General features: G+C 37.6%; 1 protein-coding gene across 3 annotated transcripts in view; it reads right to left on the minus strand.

Moving 5' to 3' along the window:
* Positions 1–1,691: 1,691 nt before the first annotated feature.
* The window catches only part of pde3a (phosphodiesterase 3A, cGMP-inhibited), a 34,635-nt gene continuing 10,582 nt past the window's right edge, over positions 1,692–25,744 (minus strand). The window contains exons 1-15 of one of the 3 annotated variants that reach the window (XM_077611824.1): positions 22,809–23,019; positions 18,105–18,350; positions 16,663–16,808; positions 16,477–16,592; positions 15,740–15,980; positions 14,888–14,964; positions 14,274–14,470; positions 13,194–13,331; positions 12,588–12,699; positions 11,751–11,858; positions 11,452–11,651; positions 10,328–10,531; positions 9,930–10,091; positions 7,466–7,697; positions 1,692–6,174 (exon numbers count right to left, since the gene is read on the minus strand). In XM_077611824.1, the coding sequence (XP_077467950.1) occupies positions 5,864–6,174; positions 7,466–7,697; positions 9,930–10,091; positions 10,328–10,531; positions 11,452–11,651; positions 11,751–11,858; positions 12,588–12,699; positions 13,194–13,331; positions 14,274–14,470; positions 14,888–14,964; positions 15,740–15,980; positions 16,477–16,592; positions 16,663–16,808; positions 18,105–18,350; positions 22,809–22,874 (2,556 nt within the window). In that variant the 5' untranslated portion in view covers positions 22,875–23,019 and the 3' untranslated portion in view covers positions 1,692–5,863. Of the gene's footprint in view, positions 6,175–7,465; positions 7,698–9,929; positions 10,092–10,327; positions 10,532–11,451; positions 11,652–11,750; positions 11,859–12,587; positions 12,700–13,193; positions 13,332–14,273; positions 14,471–14,887; positions 14,965–15,739; positions 15,981–16,476; positions 16,593–16,662; positions 16,809–18,104; positions 18,351–22,808; positions 23,020–25,744 lie in introns of those variants that run through there. The other 2 variants (XM_077611826.1, XM_077611825.1) reach the window with 2 other exon arrangements.

Raw genomic sequence — 25,744 nt, forward strand, 5'->3', positions numbered from 1 at the left:
CAACTTTGTGCTAAAATATTTTGACATTAATTATGTATTACTATGATACCAACATAATAGTTACCCATGGCACTATGACTTTATACTCCTAACACTATTTATGATACATGTTCTGCCCATTTTGAAACTTTCTTTCTGATAATTTCACCCCTCCACTTTTGCAACATTATAACTAACCATTATAAAATTTCAACATGATGCAAATGACTTTTATCTTTTTTTTCCCAAGATTGAATCTTTGTTCTCGTGACATTACTCCTTAAATTTTGTTTGCCTTATTGTTGCAATAATACGCAACTGTCCTTCATTCTTATAATTCTGTAGCTACTGTAACTAAAACTAAATCAGGCAGCCACTGTTGGCTGGTTTAGATAGCAAATTATTTTCACCCCTTGAACACTAACTATGGAATTCTAATACAATTTTGGTTAAATAAGAAGCTGCCATTGATTGCTTCAAATCATGGGCTTATAGACAAAAAAATATTGGACTAACTACTATTGGGTTAATTCGGAAGCAAGCACAGTAATTTTCAAAAAAGTATGGTGTGCTGGACTCTAATGTAAATGTACAAAATGATGTAAAATAGAAGACTGGATGTGAGCATTCACACAATGGAGCTCATTTGGTATATAACCAGAATGAGGCAGCTCATTCTTCCTTCAAAGCATCACAACAGCTTTGTGAGAAACATGCATGAACATTATGAACCATTCATCAATAATAATAATGTTTGTCACAGCTTTCTTTTTTTTTCTAAAGTGATTTTCATTAATGTGCTGTAGAGCACTGTTTGTGAGGCAGATCAGTCCAACTTGACCCACAAAAACAGGGGCTTTTGGGGAAAATACAAGTTCAGCACTATAGATGAAACAGTGCTATTAAGATCATATGCATGTTAGATTGCAAAGTGAGGCATTAATAATACTGCACAGTGAGAAGGATATATACAGTGCACAGAGCTTGAAGCTCAAAGTCATGTATTCCGTCTATATGGGAGGCAGCACACATGCACAGCAGTCTATTTAGTCAGATTGAAATGTTTTTTTTTAAATAGAGCAACAACAAAAAATAATCTTTAAATATTTATGCCAAACAAGACACTCATAAGAATCTTTAGTGGAAGATGTGTGGTATAGGCTACCTCTTAATGCATGTGCATCACATATAATGATACCCAATAGTTTTGGCACAAGGTATCAGGACCTGGAACATATTATTCTTATTTTTTTCTTGCCATGTTGTATTTCTTTTGTATGTCTTGGTTTTGTGTTTTTTTTAATTTTACTTCTCATATATATATATATATATATATATATATATATATATATATATATATATATATATATATATATATATATATATATATATATATATATACATATATATATATACATATATATATATATATATATATATACATACACATACATACACATATATATGTACATGTGTGTACATATATTTAAGCAGTCAGGGGCATTACATTGCACAGCTTAGCCCTCCTTAACACAAAGGGCATGTTGATAACTGTGCAATAGATCAAGCTCATTAATGTGAAAGTATTAATCTTGTAAAAACTCAAACGAGTAAAATAGTTAGGTCACAGTAGGGCAATTTTTACAAACAAGCCTGCTCAATGATTTTTTTTTAAAACCATACCATCTTAATGACTCAAGCTTAATTGCAAAATGTGTATTTTTTTTTTTTTATTGCATTTATATTTCATCTTCAAATGTGTTTCTTGCTACTTGACAAAAAGAATAATGTGCTTGTTTGTAGCTAAAAGAGAAATAATCATTAAGTGCATGGATGCAGTGTGCTGTGGATTTCATGGATTCATCAACTTTAAGATCTCGGGCTTTTCTGAAACTCACTATATGGTTTGTCCTCGAGTAATTCCAAACATAACGATTAAAAGGATAGAAATACAAAGGGGTCACCATTTATGGGAAGACTAAGTGCACCTGAAGCATTTTGTGAGGGGTGTTTAGTATGCTTAATAACAGAGTGCTTAGTGTTAAAACCTTGCATAATACTACATGACCTTTAGTAGCATGCATGCTCTTACGCAGATGGAATTGTAGTTCACAATAATTCTTCTCTTGTTTCCTACAGTCTTTGAAATTCAACAAAGCTAAATCTGACTTCTGTGATGTAAGCCATGGAAATATTCCGTATATTTTTGGCCCCATGCAGAACTCTCCAAGATTTTAGGGAAAAATATCTGAAGTGTTTACTCAATCTTTTAAACTGGTCTTGTTTGAATGTCATTAAATGGTTCTCGTACAAAATAACGAAAATTCCAAAATGCAGCTGTAGTATCAGTAGTTACTTCACAATTGTGCATTCCACAACATTTTATCATTGTTAATCATCACATGTACTTTTTTACGATTTTTTATGAATCATGTTTACTGAAGTTTGCAGAAGTTTGACATGGCTTGTTCTACATACCTGAGTGATGCAGGATCTGCCCATATGCTACTGAATTAATAAAATGAAAGATACTTTGGAGATGTCAGCCTGGCATTGCATTACTTTTAGAGGGAGTATCGGAAGATATGGAAATTCATGGAAATCCAGATAATTTCCCCAACCGATCGCCATTAAAAAATAAAATAAATGAACGATCAGACTTCCCTGTAGGTGAATGTTGTCCTGTGAGGTAATCAATAAATCCAAGGGGGACCCTGTCTCTCACCAAATCCCCGGGTATAGGCTCCACCCCTTCAGGACAGTGAACAAGATAAACAGTATAGATTAATGCATAATCATTAATTTCCAATGAAGTATAGTACGTGGAGCACTACATTTGTATTTGGAAAAAAGTATCCTGACATACATAAAGTACCAAATAGAGGTCTTAGGCCACCATTAGCTTTGTTGTTGATAGTTAGCCATACAACAGTAGAACAAAGTAAATTGTAGAATATAGAGTGGAACATCAATAGTTGAAAACAAATTTTAATTTTGTACCAAATGATTGAGTTTAAAACTAGACTCAAGTTGCAGAAAACAAAATAATGGGTGAATGGAGAAGTATTTTACTTCCAAATAGATAAATATAGTTTATAATTTTGTGCCAGGCACAAATATAGACCCAGGAAAATCTACTTAAGTCACGTTTTACACTGGAGCATACGACTGCGACATACAAAATTAGGACTCAAAGCCTTTAGGTGGTGTGGAATGAGATTTAAAAATAAATAAATAAACACTTCAATTGGTCAGCTACTCTTGATTGAAAATCTAGGCAAAAATGTAGTAAAATTGCAATGGTAGCCCAAGACTTCACAAATTTCGGTATAGGAATTAGAATCTTGTAACAATAGATGTATTTTACTATATTATTGTGTTTGTATATGGTATCACATAACAAAAGGTTCAAAAAGAAATGCTACATTTGGATTCTCGCTTTCCTCTTCTTGAGGTAAATCTTTTGGCCATTTCGCCACGTTTTGCCAGAGCATTTTGACCAAGACCAAAAGCTGAACCTAAATTTGATGCAATTTGAAATTATAATATCCTTTAATGGTCACTGAAATACAAGAACGGATAATGAAAAGTACTGTACAAAAAATATTGAAAGTCAATGAGTCCTATTTTTTCTTAGAATTGCTAATAAAGTCAATGAGTCCTATTTTTTCTTAGAATTGCTAATAACACTTGCCTTGAATAAAGTGGTGGTACTTTAACCATGAAAATTGATGAGCTGTCTTCGGTTCAAACAATGCCCTTTCTTCTCTTTTAACAGATATTAAATGGTGTTTACTCTGTCTTGGTATAGGTACCTGAAAAGAATACTCAAACACAACTTAATCAACTCTGCGTCGCACAATCAATCGCATCTGGAACTATATGAGGGGGATCTAATCTTTCGCTTTGAGATATGCCTGACTGAAACTCTACAATTTTTGGTAGTCGTTCCCAACAATCGCAGAGTCAGATTACACAACGCTATATTATGATGCTGCAGTGTGTCCAGGCCCACCTGATCATCGCTTACTACCACAAAGACCGCGGTCGGTCCGAGAACTGATGTCCTAGGGAGGAGGGAAAAGCAGTTGTCAATCAGTAATGGCGACGGAGGCACTTTGTATTATATTAGTCGGTCATCTGCTTTGCATGTTATAAACACGATGAAGCTTTTTACTAAGGTAATTTAGGTAAGGCTTAAAGGTATAGAAATGAAAAGTTCAGGTCCATGAAACTTGTGCTTAAATACAGTACCAGAATAGATTTAGATCACGCTTTTAAGATTAGTCCAATGTTTTAGGTGTTCTTAACAATAGACCATAACCAACAATTAGGCCAAAGGTTTCCTACAATGAGCAGTGGGATTTTGCAGGATGCCTGTAGGATTTAATTGTGCACAAATTCAAGATATTGTGTGCCAGATGAAGCAGAGCATGACCACATTTCCTCTACATATGATGAATGAAGTAGCATTATCGTATGCTTGTCATTAATTATAATCTTTGCTGCTCGATATAAATATTGAATTTAACTTAGATGCTTTAAGTTATTTCAGTGACCATTGAGGGCTTTTTTTTCTTTGTTTGATTTCGCATTAACAATTTGTCCAGGTGTTTGTACTGCTAATTCTTTTGCACTAAACAAACATTTTTTTTCCTTTAGCAAAAAAAGACCCTGCCGTGACGTAAAAGTATTAAGTCATACAGTATAGTAATTTCTTACAACACAGAAACCAGAAGGAAGAACTAGAGTTGTACAGATCATTTAAGTATTTGATCAAATATCAAGTTACTGTTATGTTTGTTTTTTGTTTTTGGGGGGGAGGTGTATCAAGTATACGGATGTGGTAAAAACATTTATAGTCGTTAAAGCGAACTGGAAGCGCTGATAAAGTAGATTATCTTTGTTTTGTTCCTCTGTCTTCCTGAGTTGTGACCTTTCAATGTGTTTGTATACTTTGGGTGGAAATGTGCATGTGAACACATTATTGTTTGATGGAAAGAAAAAATATTTTGAATATTTTTTTCTTTGTTTGGAGGTAAAGCTTTCAGGGAGGTCTTTGTTGAACAGCCTCTTTTGTCCTCTGTATAAAACATGTTTGTGGCTTAGCACTGTATGCGAATATAAATTCCAACCTCGCATTCACACAACATGCGATAATACAATCTCCAATTCATGTTCTTCATCTTCAATTGGAACGGCTTTTTCCCAGGATTTAATCTCATTGTCTAGAAGAGGAAGTCAACTTGAACTTTGGAGGCTAGAAGCAACAAGAGTAACATGATGGAATGTGAGCAGTGGCAGAAAAGTGAAATGATTATTGTGACAATATATCAGATATCTGGATATCATTTCAAATATTTCCCCCCCTTGAAACTTCCACTTTGTTGAGCTCCAGGAAGGATTCGACTACGATCCTCCGACTGATGTCGTTTACCTTGTTAGCTGAGAGGTTGCTAAATTAATGACATGTTTTTTTCCAGCAAGGAAATACTTGAGGGCATTGTGAGCAGAAATTGCCCTGCCACAAAAATGCTTGTTTGTGTTGAAAATATAGCTTTTAAGAGACAAGTTCTGGAACATTTCTTACTCACCCTGTTCAGTATTACTCACTGTTGATCTGCATATCGGGAAGAATGGTCAGGCTAGTTAAGTTCTGGATATGATGAATGACATAAATTATTTGTCCTCCATCGAAGACACATCTTATGCTCCACCCACTATGTCTAGTCATAAACCCTGTTGTGGTTAGGCACAAATTACCCCAAAAATCATCTACAGTGTTGTGTCAAAGTGATGTGCTGGCTGCCATAGCAAGTTAGGAGAGCAAACAAACCACGGTTCAATGAATTCCCGGTTTGAAAGGCGGTCATTCTACATACTATCACTCAGATTCCTCCTCTTTAGTTTCTGATTGTAAAAGGACGTCTTCGTCTTCTATAGCTGGTGCCTCTTCACTTTTATCAAAGCATTCAGTCAAATCATCTTCCTCTCTGCTTGTTTGTTCCTCTTCTTCCTCGTGTATGGCTGTAATTGGGTCGGTAGATGTGCTAAGACAGTTAGGGTCTTCATTCAGAGCCTCCTCCTGGGCTTCTGCAGCAATGACTCTCTTCCACATTTCATGGTTTTCCAAAAGGTGTGACGTGATCTGGCAGAACACTTTTCTCCTGCTTTCTTTCTTTGTCGTTTGCCTTACTGTGGGACAGAAATGACATGACATGTTTCAGAAATAGCCATCCTAATGATTTTTCAGTTTCATGTGTCAAACACCTAGATTTGTTTTCAGACACTATTTAAAAAACACTTTTCCCAATCCAACCAAATTCTCTAGCATCTAACAGGGGTGGGCAAAACAGTGCTCAGTGGGGGTTGGTCTTTATTCCAACCAATCCAGCACAACAGTTTAACCAATTAGGTTTCTGCTGAAAAAGGAAGAACCTGACTGCAATACACTAAGACAACAGATTGGTGAGAAAGGTGTCATCCTGATGGGTTAAAACCCTTTGTGGAATAATTTCCTGACCCCAACTCTAGTACACTAAAATGATACACGATATCCACAGTTGAAGCAAACACCTGCAATGACCAGATATCACTGTCAGAAATCTGTGTCAGGGTCAAGTATACCTTCCAGTGTTGTAACATGAGCCATCTGTGGACACGAATGTAGGTATTATACCACAGAATTACGAGGGGGACTGGAATGGGTCTGTTCAGTTCATGCCCAGTCCCTGTTTCTGTCCTCCTGCTCCCTGGCCTATTTTAAAGTATTGGATTGGATTGGATTGGATAACTTTATTCTGATAAACTGCACTTCCTTTCCCAGATGGTTCCTACACAGTGTTGGCTTTATGGTTGACAGTTGGCAAACTGACAACCACATATAATAGTGTGGTATGTAGCCTCTACTTTTCTTTAAGCATAGCTCGAGGGATGAGCCTTCTCTTTGGCCGGTGAGGTATACTGCTTATCCTCACAAGGGTCGTGGGGGGTGCTGGAGCCTATCACAGCCAACTATGCACACCAGGTGTTGTCACCCTGAATTGGTGTCAATCCAATCGCAGGGCTTAAGAAGACAGACAGCCATTCTGTCACACTCAAATCTAGGGGCAATTTAGAGTTTTCAATCAACGTTTGATGCACGTTTTAGCAAAGTGGGAGGAAACCGGAGTACCCAGAAAAAACCCACACAAGCCCGGGGAGAATATGCAAACTTCCCACAGGAAGAACCCACTTGGGAAGAACTGTGAGGCCGTCACGCTAACGACTACCGGGGCGCCTAACAAAAACCATTTTCATCAAATTACATCAAATGCAGTACCGCAATTAAGCAACCAATCATCAAATACCAAGAAAGTTATTGGAAGCCTTTTTGAAATAGAAGTAGAAAATGGTGACAAAACTTACTACGTGTGGAGATAAATAGGAACCAAAGGGAGATTTACATATGGCAGAGGTCAGAATCGAGAGCTGTATTTTCCCTCACCCAAATCTCCCTCTTGCTCTGTCAGATCTTGAATCTCCTTAGCCTCTTCTGGCTCCTCCTGCTCTTCAGGCAAGTCGACCCAGTCACTTGGCATTAGAGCGGCCGAATCGTACGAGGAGCAGAGGGGACCCACGATATGAGTGATGAAGGACTCTTGTAATTTAGCGAGCTGTGGTGCTGACCGGTCCATGAATGGGCTGATGGGAAGGCCCAGGCTTGCTTCCTCATCCCCCTAGAAATGGGCAAACTACTATTAATAAAGGTTTACTTTCATGTGGATCAAATACTGTGCTTATGGTTTTCTTGAAATTCTAAAGTTATTGGCTTTCAATGTTAGTGTACTAGTAGTGTAGTGTACAACGTTATAAGAAATGTAAACATCTGATAAACATTTAGGGAGAAAATGTCATGGAAATCAGATGTTTATGGACAGTTGTCTGATTTCATGACAGATACAAAGAAAAGTACACGTCTTTTTACACAGAATATAAACATGTAGTGTTTGACTTAATAATATTGGAAATTAATTTGTGGCGTATAAGTTTAGGATTCAGAAAATGAGATGAGATGAGTGTATAAGTGTGCGTTTTTAACATTTTCGACTGCCCCTAAGTATGAGTGTGAATATGAATAGCTGTCCGTCCAGCACCCCTCACAACCCTTGTGAGGATAAGCGGTAGAGAAAATGAATGAATGAAAATTGGAATCTGCATCAATATAGTGAAAATCAGAAAATATGTTTGTGACTATACCGGGTACATTGATTCTCAGAGATTATAACAAGAAATCATTCACAATGAAGAAATTTTATAGTGGAACTATCCTAGCTATTTCTCCTTTATTCTTTGAGCTCTTTGTTTTGCATGCCTTCCTGTTTTTGTACTGTAACGGTTTAAGACACAGCTGCACAATGGATGCATAGTCACGTAGCTATGATGACTGCTTTAATCTGTTATTTGAACTTTAAAATATTACATAAAATCCAAGCCTAATGTGTTTTTAGTTCATGTTTATGCACGACAATGGCATTTTGGCTCAGACTGCTATGGCAACATAAAACCTGGATGAATAGATGGACCGATGGATAAATAATTTTCTGCGCCGCCTCAAATGAACTTTCATGGCAGGCAGTGGTTGGTAATTACTGTATCAGAGGCTGAATGGTAACACATAATTAATGATGTATTACTTTGTTTTGTTGTATGATGTTCCAAATTACAATGATTGCAAGTATTCCCTTCATTAACCCAAAAGAAACAAAATACATGCTGAGCATACGTATGAGTATATAAATATATTTCATACAAAAATCGTCTCGCATGCTACATTAAGGCAAGTTTCCTACCCTGACGCCTAACATCAGTTATTCACAAAGACAGTTTTTCTTTGGAAGTCATGCCCAAAAGGAATTTGTGTACAATTTGTCACACACATGTATAAATACAAATGGCTAGAAGGATATCATATCTGTCAGTAAAGTTTTTGACAATTGTCTCTTTCTTGAGTACATTATGGGGAAAATTGTGAATTAGATCTATTCATAATTTTGTTTTTCCATATACAGTAGCTTCCTCAAATGCAAAAAAAGGCAGATCTCAGTGACAGTTTAGAATCAATGCTTAAAAAGCCAATTAAAACACGTGTTTTTTTAAGAGCAAGATTTGTTTCCACGTATACACTGCAATTCCAATCAGAACCGGATAGAAATAACTGCATGAGCAATCAGAAGCATTTCCATTCTTATTGTTCATGAGTAATACACAATCACTTTCACACAATAACATGGGAGGATATTAACAATGCACTTACCAAGCACTTTATTGGGTATACGTGCTGCCTAATAATATCTAACATGTGTTTTTCATGAGAAATTCTTCCTTCACAAAGATTTAAATACACAATTTTAAGACAACATAAACATGTCTATTTTCAATTTTTCAATTGGGAGCAAACAAAAAGAAAAATGTTTAAATTCAACAAAATAAAAGGCTGCTTTAACCTTCTCCAATTCTCAAAATGTAAGTGTTATATTAAAATTTTCCCAATATGGGATGAAATAAAATTCTAATCTAATCTAATCTAAAAATTGCAGCAGAAATTGGATCAAATATATTTTTCCTATTGAAACAGTGTCCTCTGTTGACGACAGACGTTCCAATTCTGGAATCTGTAAATGGTGCTAATCTTAACAGTAATCTGTCACTAAATAACAGAATAGTGAAAACATTATTCAGTAAAAAAAAATACACATTTTTAATTAAGGAGGATTTATTGCTTCTAGTGATGCCATATCATTACACATCTGAATAAACTAATTCAGTGTGCGCTGTTTATAACTGCAAGGCCATGTTATTCATTTAGAAAGTAAGCCCCTGTCTGATGAAAATCTTTCTACCAAGCTGTAGATGATCTATAGCTCAATAATGTAAAACAGCCTAAGCATTGCAGAGGTTTATAATCATACCTGTTCATAGAACTCATTGACAATCCCTTCAGTCCATTGCAAGTGTAGTTCCTTACACTTGAGTGGTCCATTGACGTCAGCAAGCTTAATACACATCTGGCACACTAACAATCGGTCATTCTCGTTTGTCCAGTCAATACCAGACATTCCTTCGTCGCCCACCTGTGTACATATACGTGAAAAAAAGAGATCCTCTGTTATGATGTGTGAAGAACTTCCCCCTGATTTTTTTACCCATTTAATACAAACTGTACAATGTAAAATACATATTACTCACTAAAATAAAATGTGTTATCAGATTGTGTTGATTTTTTTAAACACCATAATAAACTTAAAAGTAAAATGCAATGGACCTTGTGTGGCATTGTCCAATTATTATTATTATTATTTTTTTTTACCTTGGCATTAAACTCTGCAAGGAAGTCAAAGTGCTTTTTTAGGTCCGTGGCCAAGATTGCTTCAATGACAAGGAATCGGAAGCGTTTGAACTCAACATGTTCAAGGTTAACCAGGAAGTTGTAGTCTGGACGAGACATGAAGAGATTCCATGCTGCCGCAGCATGGTGGTTTTCCAAGACAGAACGGTCATTGTATAGAAGAGCCTACATTGAAAAAGATTCTTAATTAGAAATGTAGTTGATTTCTCCTCACATAAAAGCTTTAAAATCATTGTGTTACTAAAAAATACACACACACACACACACACACACACACACACACACACACACACACACACACACACACACACACACACACACACATGCACCCGGTTGGTTTTTTTTTTGTGTGCATTTGATCTATAATAGTTAACAAAAGACTATACTATCTGACGTCAGACAATACACTGACTACACCGTAGACTGGTCGCCAGTTAGTTGTGGGACACGCATAGAGACAGATAACCATTCGTGCTCACAATCACAGTGCCTGCTGCCTCCCTCCCCACAGTGAGAATTGGTCCCCCACTGCTTGTACTGAAGTCAGGTGAAAGAACCCCCCATCGGGTGGCTAAGTTCAAACATGTCTGTAGAATTTCACTCATTCATTTTCTGTACCGCTCATCCTCACAAATGATCGCGGGGGGTTCTGAAGCCTCTCCCAGCAAACTACAGAGACTCGGCGGGGGACACCCTGAATTGTTGGCCAGCCAATCGCAGGAGACAAGGAGACGGACAACCATTCACACTCACACTCATAGCTAGGGGCAATTTAGAGTGTTCAACCTGGCTACCATGGATGTTTTATAGATGTGGGAGGAAACCGGAGGAACCAGAGAAAACCCATGCAAGCCCGGGGAGAACAAGCACACTCCCCAAAGGAAGGTCTGGACCTACGATTGCACCTTCGATCTCAGAATTGTGGGGCCGACGTGCTAACCACTCTTCCACCTGGCCACCGTCTACAGAACTTAAGGGTAAAAAAAAATGTTGGATCATCCACGTACCTATGTAAGGGGTAAAGCCCCGGAGTATATCCTTCTTCAAATGTAGTGATTATATTTCAAAATCCCTTTTTCAATTACCTGTGGTGCACTGGTTGCTACTAGAAAGGCATTAGTTCTTCCTGGATGGTCATAATCGTGCATGGCAGCAGCTACATACAAGGCCATCAGCTCCAGGCCTGGAATTAGGCCAGACAATGAGCCATAGCCGTCTTCCAGCAAAGAATGCCTCTTGGATGACAGAAAGGCCGTAGTACCAGGGGTTATTCCATTTGCTGAGTCTTCAGGCGAAGAGACAAAACAAAAATAAAAGATGTCTCTTGAGATTTTGCTCGGATTCGTGGGTGGTATTGGGACGCGACCAAAGAAATGCATCTCACCGTTGTGTATGCCGTTCTCAGTCACAAGAGAGGGTAAACTGGGCACAGGCTGAGTGGTGAGGTACCAAACAGCATGCAGCACGTCAGTGGCATGAATTCTGTTGTGATCTGTACCGAGCAGCAGAGGGCAGTAAATCCATGAAGTACAGCCTCAAAACAGTGGGGTAGTAGTAAACTCTTTGTGTGAGGCTGAGAGCAATTTTAAAACGTGCTTATTTGTAAACCAAGAAATTGAGAAATGTAAGATAATATAATGTAAAAATATTATCATTATTTTCAATTATTATTATTTTTTAATTACTATTATTATTATTATTTTCGATTATTATTATTACGTATTGTTGTTATTATTATACAGACCCATAGTATTAATTAGAATTGAAAATGTACTGCAAATTTAGATTTAGCATTTTGTTGAAGATATCTTATGTATACAACAGATCAATAGTGTATTATGGATTGCGTATTCTGCTGAAGTCGTTCCAACTAATTATCCGTTTTACAAGCTGTACAACTATTCCCTCACAGTCCTACCATAGTTTGGGGTGTATGTGGGGAAAAATGTAATGAATTACAAAAATATAAAAATATTGTAAGAAAAAAAGAGAATTTGGGACATGGCATGGGAATAATATACATAATAAATTCGTTTAGTTTAGCTGTTATTCACCCACATTAAGCAGTCAAAAACTACATAATATTTTGTCAACAAAGTTGTTAATGCTCTGTATTTGATAAGATGAGAGACGTGTGATTTTTTATGTTCCCATCTGTCCTCAAGAATTTATGTTTCACAGAGAAAGCAATTTAGGTAAAATTGACGTAAATTGTACTTACAAGGAATATCCCTATAACCGTTCTCCAAAGCATGAAAGTAGTTCATGAACTCTATGACGGGAATCTTGAAAGTCTCAAACAGACCTGAGTCTTCAAAAAGCCTGTAGGATACCTGGGATGTAGTAGACAATTTAAAAAAAGTGTCATTACTGCAGAATATTTGTTGTTTATTCTGATTGTCCAAAAACCTGCCTCAGGTAAATTTTTAGGTCTAACAATTGTCAGTTTTGATTGACATGGTCAGAAAAAAATATAGTGACTACATTTATGAATATGTGGCAGGATCCGCTGTAGTGTATTTAAATCACAGTTGTATTTAATTTTGTTGTATTTCATTTCTTTTATTTAACCATTAGATATTACATGTCAATTTTTACTTGAATTATTCTAGTGAATCACCTTCATATTGTGGTTTTCTAAGATTCATGGCAACTCTTTTACAAATGTAACCCTTCCCTTTGACTATAGTGACATTTTGTTGTTCCTGCTATCTGCCTGTCTACTTATCTTTCAGCCAATGCACAAATTTCCTATTTGCTTTCATTGATATGGATATGTTGCCATTAATTAAATGCCACAAAGATTACACATCCGCTTTGTCCTTACCTGGCTGAGAATGCAACCCGTTTTTCCTTGAGTTTTCTCCACAAGACTGAAAATTGGAAAATTCCATTTGTTGAGTTGACTCAAAAGAGGATCTAACCCTGGCATCACCATAGGTTCTTTGGCCAGGACTAGCTTGTTCTAAGGATTGAGAAAAGAAAAAAAGATAAAGAAAGAATGGCATAAATTATTTCTAAAAGTATTATTTTTCAAACAAACTCAATTTTAACGTGAATTATTTTACAACAATACTATACTTTACCATAGGCCCAAATAATTCTCACTGATGTATGTGAACCACTCAGCCAGAAAATAGCTAAGAAGACACAATGTGGTTATACACAACCATGATGTTACATTTTTCCATTCATCATGAATCTAAACCTGTAAATTTGCCAAGTAAATTTACAGTTTCAGCATGTAAACTATCAACAGCAGCAGTGAGAGCAAGCTGGTGGGAGCAAAGCACTTGAATTCTCTAGATAGAATTTGGGGATAAATATTTGCTTTAGCTGACACTTCCGCCTGTCCTAAATCAATGAGCCTCGTAGCCATTCCAGCAAACAGATGCCCAGTGTTTTTTGCTGATGCTGAACAGCCTGCAAATATTCCAATACTTTCTGTAAAAAAAATAATAATAATAGTAATATATCTCAGTGTTATGACTAAGTACACCTATAAAAAATAAAGAAAAACAAGCATTCACATCTTTTGTGAATTTTTAATTTTAAAATGTCACATTAAAAAATCAAACATATTATGACCATCCATCCATTTTCCTACTGCTTGTAAACAAAATAGCTACTGTATTTTCCACACCACAAGGCACAACTAAAAGTTCAATTCTGTAACTACAACTAAAAGTTCAATTCTCTACCTAAAACTTCAATTTTCTGAAAACCCGGCAGTGCGCCTTAGAATCCCATGCGCCTTATATATGGATCAATATTTATCAATCATTTCACTATCAGTACAGGCAAAACAATGAAAAATTATTAACTTGTAATTTGGGAAATACGGTAAATAACAAGATTAGATCAACAATGTTTTGGCCTCACCATCAAATGAAAACTGTTTGCTAACCTCAGGGGATGGCAGCAAAGGGTGCAAAACGATGCCCTCCGATGGATACTCTGAGCAGCCTTCCCTTGTCTCAGACAGCTTCTTTCCTACTTCGGCCTCTTCCTCATTCTGTGCAAAGTCGCTGCTGTCACTGTGGTTGGTCTCATAAGTGCTGTCATAGGTGCTGTCATAGTCTGATGAGGTGACAGCACGCTCATCTGTGAGGAATGCGCAATCAGCTTGTATCCTTATTTATTCATTCATTCTCCCTTCTGCTTATTCACATAGTGTCACAAGGGTGCTGAAGTCTATTCCAGCCAACTATTGGCAGTAGGCGGAGGACACCAATGAAAGGAACAACCATTCACACTCACGCAAATTTAGAGTGTTCAAACAGCCCACCGTCACCTTTATTTAATAATATTATTAAGCTTCTTACTAAGTATTTGTTACCAGAAAAAAAAAATAATAATAATTGCAAAAACTGGTCTTCTTATAAATTTATGAGTCTTTTCGGCAGTCTTAACGAGGCCCTTTCGAGCTACAAAAACAGCTTTTTTTTACCGTTGGTGTTATGTTTGTGGCTAATATTCAAAAGGATCTGAAATGCATGCAGGCATAAATCAACTGTTTACCTGGACGGGGTATTCGGTCTGTCTTAACAATAGATTCCACCCCATGGTTCAGTCGATTGCTAAATGGCCTGCCACAGCTGATGAAAAGAGGGCAGAGGATGCACATTATTTCATTCTGATCATTCTCTGATTACTGACTCATTTCCTTTCCTCTTCATGCAGATAAATCAAGTGACTCATTTCCTCACTGGCGGTTACTCCAGTCTCATTTTGATATAATATATCAGTTCATCTTTTGTTAGAAAATGTATGGTATTAATGAGCAAGAGGGAATGTTGTTGGAATGGCCAATTCAACCTGAGTCCCACACACCAAAAATAATGAGTTTTGGAAAAATAGTTGTTTGTTTTGGGAGTGGGAAATCACCTTTTGGGGAGCAGTATTGTACAGTTCTTTTATTATTTATCAAATTATCTCTATAGCACTTTAGTTTAATCTGTTACTAGGGGAACCCTTCCCAGACTTGCTGACCGCGTACTATTAAAAATACCCACCAATAAGGTTGTTAGTCCCATAATTTCAAGTCGACAATTAAATGTAATGTGACATTTTAAAAAGGGTCACTCAGCTCTTGACCAAAATAGCTCAATTAGATTATGATTCATGGGAAAAGAAGTATGGGGGCTTTAGGTCATATATAGTTTAAGTTGTATATAAAATATATATGAAAAAATCTTAAGGTAAAAGCTACAGTGTTGATCCCTGCCTCAAATTGATTTTCTTATGTCAAACCCAAAGGTTTTAAGTACAACACAAAAGTTGGTGGAAATGGCCTTACAATTCAAAAACACTACTGCATGGGAGTTTAATGTGATGAATTATTGTCATCTCAGCGTGTGAAGTTATTTTTACCTCTTACAGAGTACTGGAGGTCGCCAGTGAGGAGTGGTGGAGCTCGGGGCACTCTGACTGTGTGTTAAGGCTCGGTGGTGGCTCTTGGAGACCACACAGCCAGTTTGCTCAGTCAGCGGGCCGGCGATCTCAGGAAACTGAACTGAACATGTCTTGATAGTTGGGCTGGAGACAGGAGTGCCCTGAATGGGGGGTGACGGACATGGAGAGCCCAGAGGTGATATGGAGGTGTGGGTGAAAGCTGTAGAAGAGAATTCATGCATTTAATATTAAAGACATGAGGGCTGATACTACATGGATTCAAGAATTGGGATGCTTAGAAATAGTGGGAATAGGAAGAGAAAATCCTCAAAGTTTTCCAATTAGTTTTCATTTGTGTTTAGGGCAAGGTTATTTTACTGGTTTTTATATTTCCACAAGTGACTAGCTTTAGTAATCATTTTATTTGTCTATGGGGGTTTTGTTGCACATGTTATTTAAATAAGAAAATAACAAAAGGCCAGTAATTGAACCAGATAGCAAGGTCCTTTTGACTTTCCAAAGTTTTTTCCACAAAATTGTAAGCACAAGATTATCCTATACCATCTATACTTACAAGGAACTCATACCTTGGAGGTCTGTCCAAATACATAGTAGTATGTTATTTTTTGTACTGACGTTATATACAGGCCTTTAAAAGCCTCATTGTGAATTGTGTACAATAAATTCCTGTACTCTTGTTTGACTTTTTTACCCACCTTGTCTTCCCAGCGGTTTGCTACAGAAGTGGTTTAATGTGACAGATGCAGCACAGGAGGCGGACATGGAACGGCTTTTTGAGATGGTTGTCATGACCGAGTTTCTCCATGATTCACTGCATTTATAAAGACAAAAGAGTTAAAACAATTGTTCCAATCCCCGATTATAAGTGAAATTCCCATTACGTTTCGGTGGTGTATTTGATGCTAGCTGAGCGGTCTCTCCGTACAGGTCCGGGCTCAATGGCAGGTAGTCCTGTGGCTGACGTGGTTGTGGTCCATGTTGATGAGATTCTCCGCAACAATCCTGGGGGAAGGCTCCGCCTCAGACGCTGCCAATGCAAAAATACAAATACAATACAACCTCATCAATTGAACACTCAAATATGGTTATATGTAAGGGTTGGATCAATTGAAATTCAGTGGGAAAAAAATACAACAGCACCCGGCACCCAAGTGGTTAGCATGTCAGCCTCGGAATTCTAGGGTCGTCAGGTCGACCCCAGGTTGGTCCTCACTGTGTGGAGTTTGTGTATTCTCCCTGGGCTTGTGTGGGTTTTCTCTGGCTACTCCGGTTTCCTTCCACAACCCCAAACATGAAGGGTAGGCTTGTTGAAAACTCTAAATTGCCCCTAGGTATAAGTGTGATCATGAATGGTTGTCAGTATCCTTGTGCTTTTAGATTGGCTGGCCACCGATTCAGGGTGTCTTTCGGCTGGTGCCCGTAGTTAGCTGGGATTCACAACATTGATTTTATTTTGATGACCTTTACCTTTTTGAAAGGGTCAAACCATTTGCTATGAAAATTATTGGTATACATCATTAAAATAACTGAAAAAGCATCCTACCAATGTAGCGTGAAACTATTTTTTTTGTTTCCAGAGGATCCCACAACAGATGGTCTTTTCTGCATGAAACGCAGAACTAAACACATTCCACAATCATTATTTCAAAAATCGACAAGATGCATCCATTTATCTATTTACCTCACTGCAATTTCCTACTATTAAGGTCATAAGTGAGATGAAACCTTTCTCTCCTGAGTGGGTGGAAGGCAGTATACACCCTGAGCTTGTTGCCAACCAGCAGCTGATGCCCAGAACAATATAATTCCATTATAAATAATCAATGTTTCATTGATGGCACTGTTCCATTCAAAAGTCAATCGACAGGGGAACAGTACTGGGTTTAATAATCAACTGTCCCCATTGCTAAATGAGAACTCCCAAACAGTATATAAACAGTGAACCAAAGCCAAGCAGCATCTCATTGAGCTCCATTTTGTGCACTAAGGCAGCGTTTAAACCTACTTTCCCATTTGGCCATTCTTGCATCATACACTTTATTTAGTTGCCATGCCGTCTTAAGTGCCTGCATACATTTTGAAGCAGTGGCCTTGTAAAACATTTAGAAGCTCTTCAGTGGCATGTTCATCATCGTTTTATAATATTACCGCTACCCAACATATACAATAGCAAACATAAAGGATTTACTTTTAAGAGGAGCAAGAGTGGGTTTGTGGAGTTTGCCGAGAAATAACTATCAGTTCTCTTATATTGATATTCACTTTCATTAGTCAGACAGTAGGGGGGACAAAATAATTAGTAAGGACTGAGAGGAAGACTCACCCTTGGAATGGCCAGTCTTTCTACTTTATCTGGCCCGTCCTCTGAGTCGGAGAAGGCGTTTGCGATTGTTGGCATGTGGGGCCGATGGAGAGGCTGGAGGATAATCTGGGTGCTGAGGAGGCTGCTGACAGCCTTCAAAGAGCTGCAGGTATTAGGGGGCAGCGAGGGGTCCGCCAGCAAGTCCGATATCAATCCGTGCGCTTCACCCATCACTGAGATGTCCACCACCACACTTGTGCCCGACGTCTAGAGGTGAGAAGACAAGAGAAGTCAGTCAGTCAGTCAGTCAGTCTTTATATATTCTAAACCTGCAGTCACCAATGTTTACTGAACAGGACCAAAAGTCAAAAATACAAACACATAATTAATGCGCTCAAGAAAAGCCCCGCTCGTAGTAACATACAGCTGTTGTGCCTCAAAATACTCCTAATGAAAAAGTCAGACAAAAAAATGATGATGAAGTCATATAAGGAAGCCAGTACAAATTTCCTGGTAAGGTACCATTTTAAAATATGTTTGCACCATTGCACAGTAGTTGTTGTCTGTCTATGTCTGTGCCCTATGACTGACTGGCCTGGCGACCGCTTTACAGTATATAGGCTGCATTTTGCCCAAAATCAATCGCAGTTGTCCTAGCACGGCATCTTGCGAGCCCTTCACATCAAGCAAGTGTGGTGTGAATAGGCCTTCCCACCAACCTGCAGCAGCACCTGATGGCATCATTAAGCCACACAGCTTAATGGCTTACATCAACACACAACAGTAAAGGTCTAGTATGAGTGTTTGTGAGAGATGATTGGCTTAGATACACTTTATTCCTCCAGTCTCTTTTTATGACTTTATATATACTGTATATTTTATGATCGAAGCGATCATTGTATCTAAAATGAGAGTCTTGTACTGTCTATAAGCCTACTGGGCTCCTTTTATTCACTATGGTCAATATCAGAGGTTCTTGGCTACAATAAGCGTTGACAAGCATTGGAAAATAAATCACTAATTTACATTTGCACAAGAAACCAAAAAGTTTGATAGGTCAATAGTAACAAGGAACAGGAGGTTCGGTAATACGGGTATCAAAGGATATTAAATGAAGATATTCAAGACAGCTAGATGTGTCTCCTCTTTCCTCCTTTTCCTCACCACCGAGGCAACACATGAAGCAAATGAACACACGCAATGCTTTTATAAGCCTCGGCTAACCCATCTGCCTCACCCTAAGGCAACTTTGCTTGACAACTGCCAGCAATCTCTTCCTTTGCCACGCTGCTTGTATACGTGACCAACTCTGAACTTGACAGGCATACGTTGTACATGGGGCAACAAAGAACGACTGGCAGCTCCAGATGAGTCATTTGAAGATTTGATTCATTTCTGCCAATTCATAATTTTAGACAAATGCAATTACCAATCTTTAAGACATAGCCCATTTATATATTTCAATACAGACTGCTGCATCTCTCTATTAGTAGCTTTGTTACGAGCTGTTGAATTGTAAAAAGATTGTAAAAATGTCTTTTTGTTCTTGGCCTATCTTGTCAGTCAAAAAAGATTGACCACATTGATAGTTACTATTAAAAAGATAACATTTTTCAGGACAATTCATGCAGTGTGTGACCAAATATAGAAGATACATATACAAATAGGTAGTATTATTTTATTATTAAAAATTATTAGACATTTTCCGATCATTTCAGTGTTGGAACAAGACCGCATCAGTATGAACAGTGAAGTTGGCCAACAAAACACACATAAGATATATCCAAGATAGTTTTGGGAAATGACAGTAATCGAGATCCTAGTCATTATTGAATATACCTATTAAGACACAAACAAATATTCTGAATTTGTTATGCCATAGTATAACACTACATGCATTTCTTGTGAAATCGTCATATTGTGTAATTCCTTTAAATGCACAACAATACTATACTTTACCATAGGCCCAAATAATTCTCACTACTGTATGTGAACCACTCAGCCAGAAAATAGCTAATAAGACATAATGTGGTTATCTACAACCATGATGTTACATATTTCCATTCATCATGAATCTACATGAATTTACCACTTCAAACTCACATATCCGTGTGCTTGGCCTTAACGATGATCTTAACGCCGAAGAATTACAAAGGCATTACAGATCATACCAGCAACAATTCAGATAAAAGAGATAGATGACTCTCTTAACATGCTTCTGAACACAAATTGTGTTAACTCTTCAAATATGTTTGCTGATGACTAAACGCCATCAAGCTTGTTGGGCGATTGTTTCCTGGAAGAGCGCGTGACAGCTTGAGTGTGTGTGGGAGTGTGCACGTGTCACCTCAACCTGAACAAAACCCATTAGACCACTCCAGAGCTTTATGACATCCTGCTATTGTGACATTCACCCATTACCTGGCAGTAATGGACTCTCTCTGTGGTGACAGGGGAAGCTTGTGTATGAGGGTGTGTACATGTGTTTTTGTGGGGGCCAATTAAATTTTTCAACCTTGGAATTGAGGACATTTCTCATAGAGAAATATGTTAAATGTATCAAGGCAAGGAAACAAAAAATCTTGGTTGATTGAAATGGGCAAAAAAATGCTTAACACTAGATGAAATTAAACATAAAAGTGATTGGGAAAATTTGTTTTGAAGCAATAGAAAACACTTAGTTTTAATATCCCAAGTTAATGCAAATAGGAATGTTGTCAGCCCAGATTTAATCATTGCATTAAGGCTTGTTTAAGATATTTCGTTTTGGATGACTGTTATACAATTGATCAGCTTTTCATAGATGAATAATTTATCATTGATGTTTAGTCGCACAATTCTAGTGGGTCCAGTTACAATTTGGGACAGAAAATATTTAATGAAACACTTTCATTATACCTGCCTTTTACAATATATTACGAGCCATTCAAATTTGCATTCATCAGGAAAATATCTTGAGCACAATCATCTGAGCGCAGTAGCAGCACAATGAGAAGCGGGAAGGACATTTTTACAAATAATGCATACCCTCTCAGTCCCATCACACCATTTTGGCACAGAAAGAGCAGCCAAAAAATTGCTTTGTATCAAAATCCTATTATGCTGGTTTTGGACCAGAGCGTACTGGCACAGCATAAAAAAGTACAACTGGAAGTCGAGATATTACCAGGTATAAAAAACACAGACAAGAAGAAGAAAATATGCCAACTGAGTTAGTGAAATTTTAGTGGATTGCAAACCCAGGAAAGATGAGGTCTCAAAAAGTGGACAATGTATTGGAAAAGAGTTGAATAAAAGAGTGGATGGTGGATGGATGGATGGATGGATGATGGATGGACGGATGGGTATATAACCACATGGATGTAGTGTATCCATCATCAGATCATATTTAACTTTCCCACTCACTTTTCTCATACGTATATGTATACCAATGTTGAATTGCTGATAGTTTTCATGTACTCCTCCTCCCCGTGTTTGTTATTTCCAACCATTTCAATTTCCCATTTTACCCCCATCCCCCAGTCTTCTCCTGAGACAGTAAGAAGATTCTGTATGCAGGCAGATATAGCATAAAGGCAGATGGTGAGACCAGAGAGATAAAGCAAAGAGAAAGAGAGAATGATAGAGAGGAAGAGGAGCTGAGTCCAAAGGCAGGCTGTGGTCAGTCAAGTGAAAATGGAGCAGCTCATTCGAGCAGGCCAGCTGAGCTCCTCTACAATATAGTCTACATTAACTATAAATTTAATTACGGTCATTTTTATTCGAGCAGTCAATAGATTCACCAAGCACACGCTGTTCAAAACTTTGACTGAGATTTTATCAGTTGCAATATAAGGTTTGTGCTAAAAAGTCTGCAAAACACAACAATGTTCAGTTGAGTTTTGGAAGGGGTTGGCTCACAATGACTAAGTTGCACCACTGTTCTTTCAGCATAATACAGGTGCAGGTGTACCACATGACTTTTCTGATAATAATATGCTGTCTTTTCTCCTGTCTTTAGAAATGTGTGCTTCAGCAGTGAAAGTCAACAACACACGCCAGAGGCCACGTTTATTTTCTGGATCCAAGACAATGACTACTGTGTTACACACTATTGCAGGACTGCAGCGATCATTGCATTGCACGGAGTTGTAACTACTGTAAATGTTGATTTTTCAATTATGCCAAAGGATGTACTATTTTAGGATTATGCTTAACCTGGGGATGTGTTGTTGTTGTTTTTTTTGCATAGGTCTGCAATAATCTTTTTTAAAAGATATTTCAGAGTAACTATTATAAGAAACAGTTGCGTTAATGTCCTTTAAGTTCTTTCTTAAATGATCACCTAAGGGGAAATGCAAAACATTTAAGATAACAATTAAGATAAGAGTTCCTGATAACAAAGTCACGCAAAGCAATTGTATTCCTTTTCCAATTGGCCAAAACTAAGACAACTACTTTTTTATTAAAGAAACATGGCATTCGTGAAATAATAATACGTGGTGACAATAAATCTTTCAAACTGCGTTTTAACTCTCTTGCTTACAAGCACCAAACACTCACAAGGACAATTGAGCTAAAACCTGCAGTAGGCTGGTTTAAGCTTTATTTAGACATTGCTTGAAGTTGTCCTATCTCCCCACTACTGTACGTTAAATGGTTTTGTTTTTTGGTACACACATGCAAAAACGCAGGACCGGCACATGTACATACTATCCATAAAGTCTTTGCGTTAACAAACACTACCTGCTTAGCAGGACGAGAACTGTCCAGGTGGCATCCCATGATACCCGATGAGTGCCTCCGCTGCATCTTTAGTGTTGAGTCAAAGCAGGAAGATTGGTAATAAAATATAGCGACGCGGCTTCTGAAGTAATGTTTTGTCCTTAACTGCAGTTCAAATGGCACAAGGAGCTCAATATAGTGTAACTGACATTTCGGTGGTACAGCCCACTCTTTGCCCTCTCTGCTCATCTGCTTCTTTGCTCTCCTCTGTCACTTCATGAACCTCCCTCTGCCCAGTCAGTTGCCCGCCCCCCACTCTTAATCTGCCAATTGCAAGTGTCCACTGATGGTCCAGTGATGGGATGACCTGCTTACACAGAAATCCCAGGTATTAATAATATCTGGTTGCTATGATACGTTGGGGCAAAGATTAAAGTGCCTTGTACATGGCCCTTTAAAGTAGTTGTTCAGGAATTACTTGGTCACAATAATGCTACAACCTTACCTACCTTACTCGTTGAAGGTTTCCTGTGATAGAAAGTGGCGTGTAACCACTGAGCTGAGAGTAGTTTGTGCAGTACTAAATTATCAAAATACAGGTCCCCAAGACCGTATCATATTGATCGCTAAAGGTCAAATTAAACAGAGGGATTGTGCTTTATTTCCTAAGACTGGTTTGATGAAATCGCTTATCTTCAAGAGGTTCTCTCAGCTAAATTTGAGGCATGGGGAACATACACCCTGAATTCCCTGCCAGACGATGGTGGGAATCAAGGACTCCAAAAAAAAGTTCACACTTATACCAAAGGACAATTAAAATCCCTCTGCCATGTGTGGGTTTGGACATGTGGGCATAAACCGGAAAAAAAAACACACACACAAGCATAGGGGGAAACATGTAAAGTCCACACAGGAAGATATCAGAGCTGTTAGAGCGCAACTAATGTGATTATGACGTGACACTATTTACTTGAAATACAATACAATGATATTGTCTAATCCAATTCACTACAATCAAGATGAAATGTGAGTAGACAGAATTTGATGTAACTGTTCTGTATTTAGCCCACGAGTATGTGGGAAGCCCCAGTGAAAGTGATGTCTTACACTCACTTTAAAACACCTGGGGTCCCAACTTAAAAAAAAAAAAATACCTGTACCATTTCCATGGAAATATGTTCATACATGAAACCTGTCCCCTGACATTTGACTATAACGGACCACAGTCAGCGAGTACATATTCAAACAGGAGCCACTGTCATTACAGTCAAAAATTTAGATAAAAAGAGGTACAACATTTTTCTTTGTCTGGTCTTTAGTTGCATTTATGCATCCATCTAAAAATAAAAATTAGAGCAGGAGCTAGTGATGAAGAAAACAACACATCTCTTTCTGTCACTACCAAGGCTTGATGTGCATACAGTATTAGTATTCACCATCAGTTTGCTTGCCATAGCAGTGAAATGATGAGATTGAAAGTGGCTTTCTAAATAAAAACCTTTGAGAGACCTTTTCTCTCTGCACTGCAGGTTAGGACAAAACATGAAACGAAGTTTCAATGAGTACAGTGTTGAATACCATCAAATTTTAGGCTACAATATTGACTGTTCATGCTAGTTTGCAGTGGTAAAATCTACAAATCAAAACCATTGGAGAATCTGTGAATGTATGTTTACTTCAGACAATATCCTCTCACCACAAATACTAAGATACTATAGGACACCGTTTACATTTCACAATTTTACTGTATTTAAGATATTTCTTTGTTTTTCTGTTCACATCTTAATTTTCCATTTTGCATCATTTGCAACCATCTTTTAAAACAGTCAAAGGATGCATGATTCAAATTATGATGTCCAAACCTATTGTCAGATTTATGAACACACAATTATTATTATGGATAAATGATGTTGCCTGGAGAAAATGATATCTGAGTTTTTGAGACCATTTTATAGACTGTACGTAATAATATCTATGGTTTATTCAATTATGTAGCTGCTAGGCTTTAATGCATTTTAAGGCTTGCATGAGTCAGTAAGCAGTGATCTGTTATAAGACGCATGTTTTGTATTTTTCATCTTTACTTGGAACAACTATGACCCGAAGCATGTGGTTATTCAGTGCCCAATTCAGCCTCTCTCAACCTTTGTCATTGTTATCTTATCATTTAGTCCCTGCACCATCAAATGTCTGTGCAGTTTCCTCTTAATTCCACTTTAGCAGTTCAAGCAGGTGGAGCAATAGTATCAATTTGTGAAAAATATGAAATTGACAAAATTTGGACAAAGATTTAGCTCAGTTCCACTGTCACTCACTCATTCACTCACTCACCTCCAGACACTTTAGTGCTGATGAACTCAGAAATCCAGACAGCCCCTAACCCTCAATGACCACCAACTCTTCTTACAAAAACCAAGCTTTGACACAACAGAGCGAATCTGACAGCTTGAACACCCATTTACCCTATTAATATTATATGCCACTTTGGGTAAAAGGCAGTCAATAGTCAGCATTTTCTTAGTATGTATATACACTAATCCCTCAATTATTGCGTCTTCACTTATCGTGAATTCACTACTTTTTAAAGTTCATAAAAATCTGAAAATCCACACTGAAACTCGTTAGCAGAAGCCACTCTTGCTACTAGGACTGAGCACTGGAGGAAAAAAAAGTTATAATAGGGGTGACCCTACTACGCGATTTTTCGATTATTATATATGGTCTACATTAACTGTGATATTCGAGGGATTACTGTAAAATCAGAAACCATTCACAATTACAGATAAACCTACTGTCGCTGGGTGGAAATTATCCCATGTTGCCAGCATGGAAGTCAGGTGTGTTAAGCCTTATAAACCCATAGAAAATTCTCTATTGTCAGTAACTGTAATACTACAATTTATATTTACTACGTAGGGATAAAAAAATCCTATTGATGAAAGTCCCGATACAAGTGT

The sequence above is a fragment of the Stigmatopora argus genome, chromosome 10 (genome assembly GCF_051989625.1).
Source record: "Stigmatopora argus isolate UIUO_Sarg chromosome 10, RoL_Sarg_1.0, whole genome shotgun sequence".
NCBI lineage: Eukaryota > Metazoa > Chordata > Actinopteri > Syngnathiformes > Syngnathidae > Stigmatopora > Stigmatopora argus.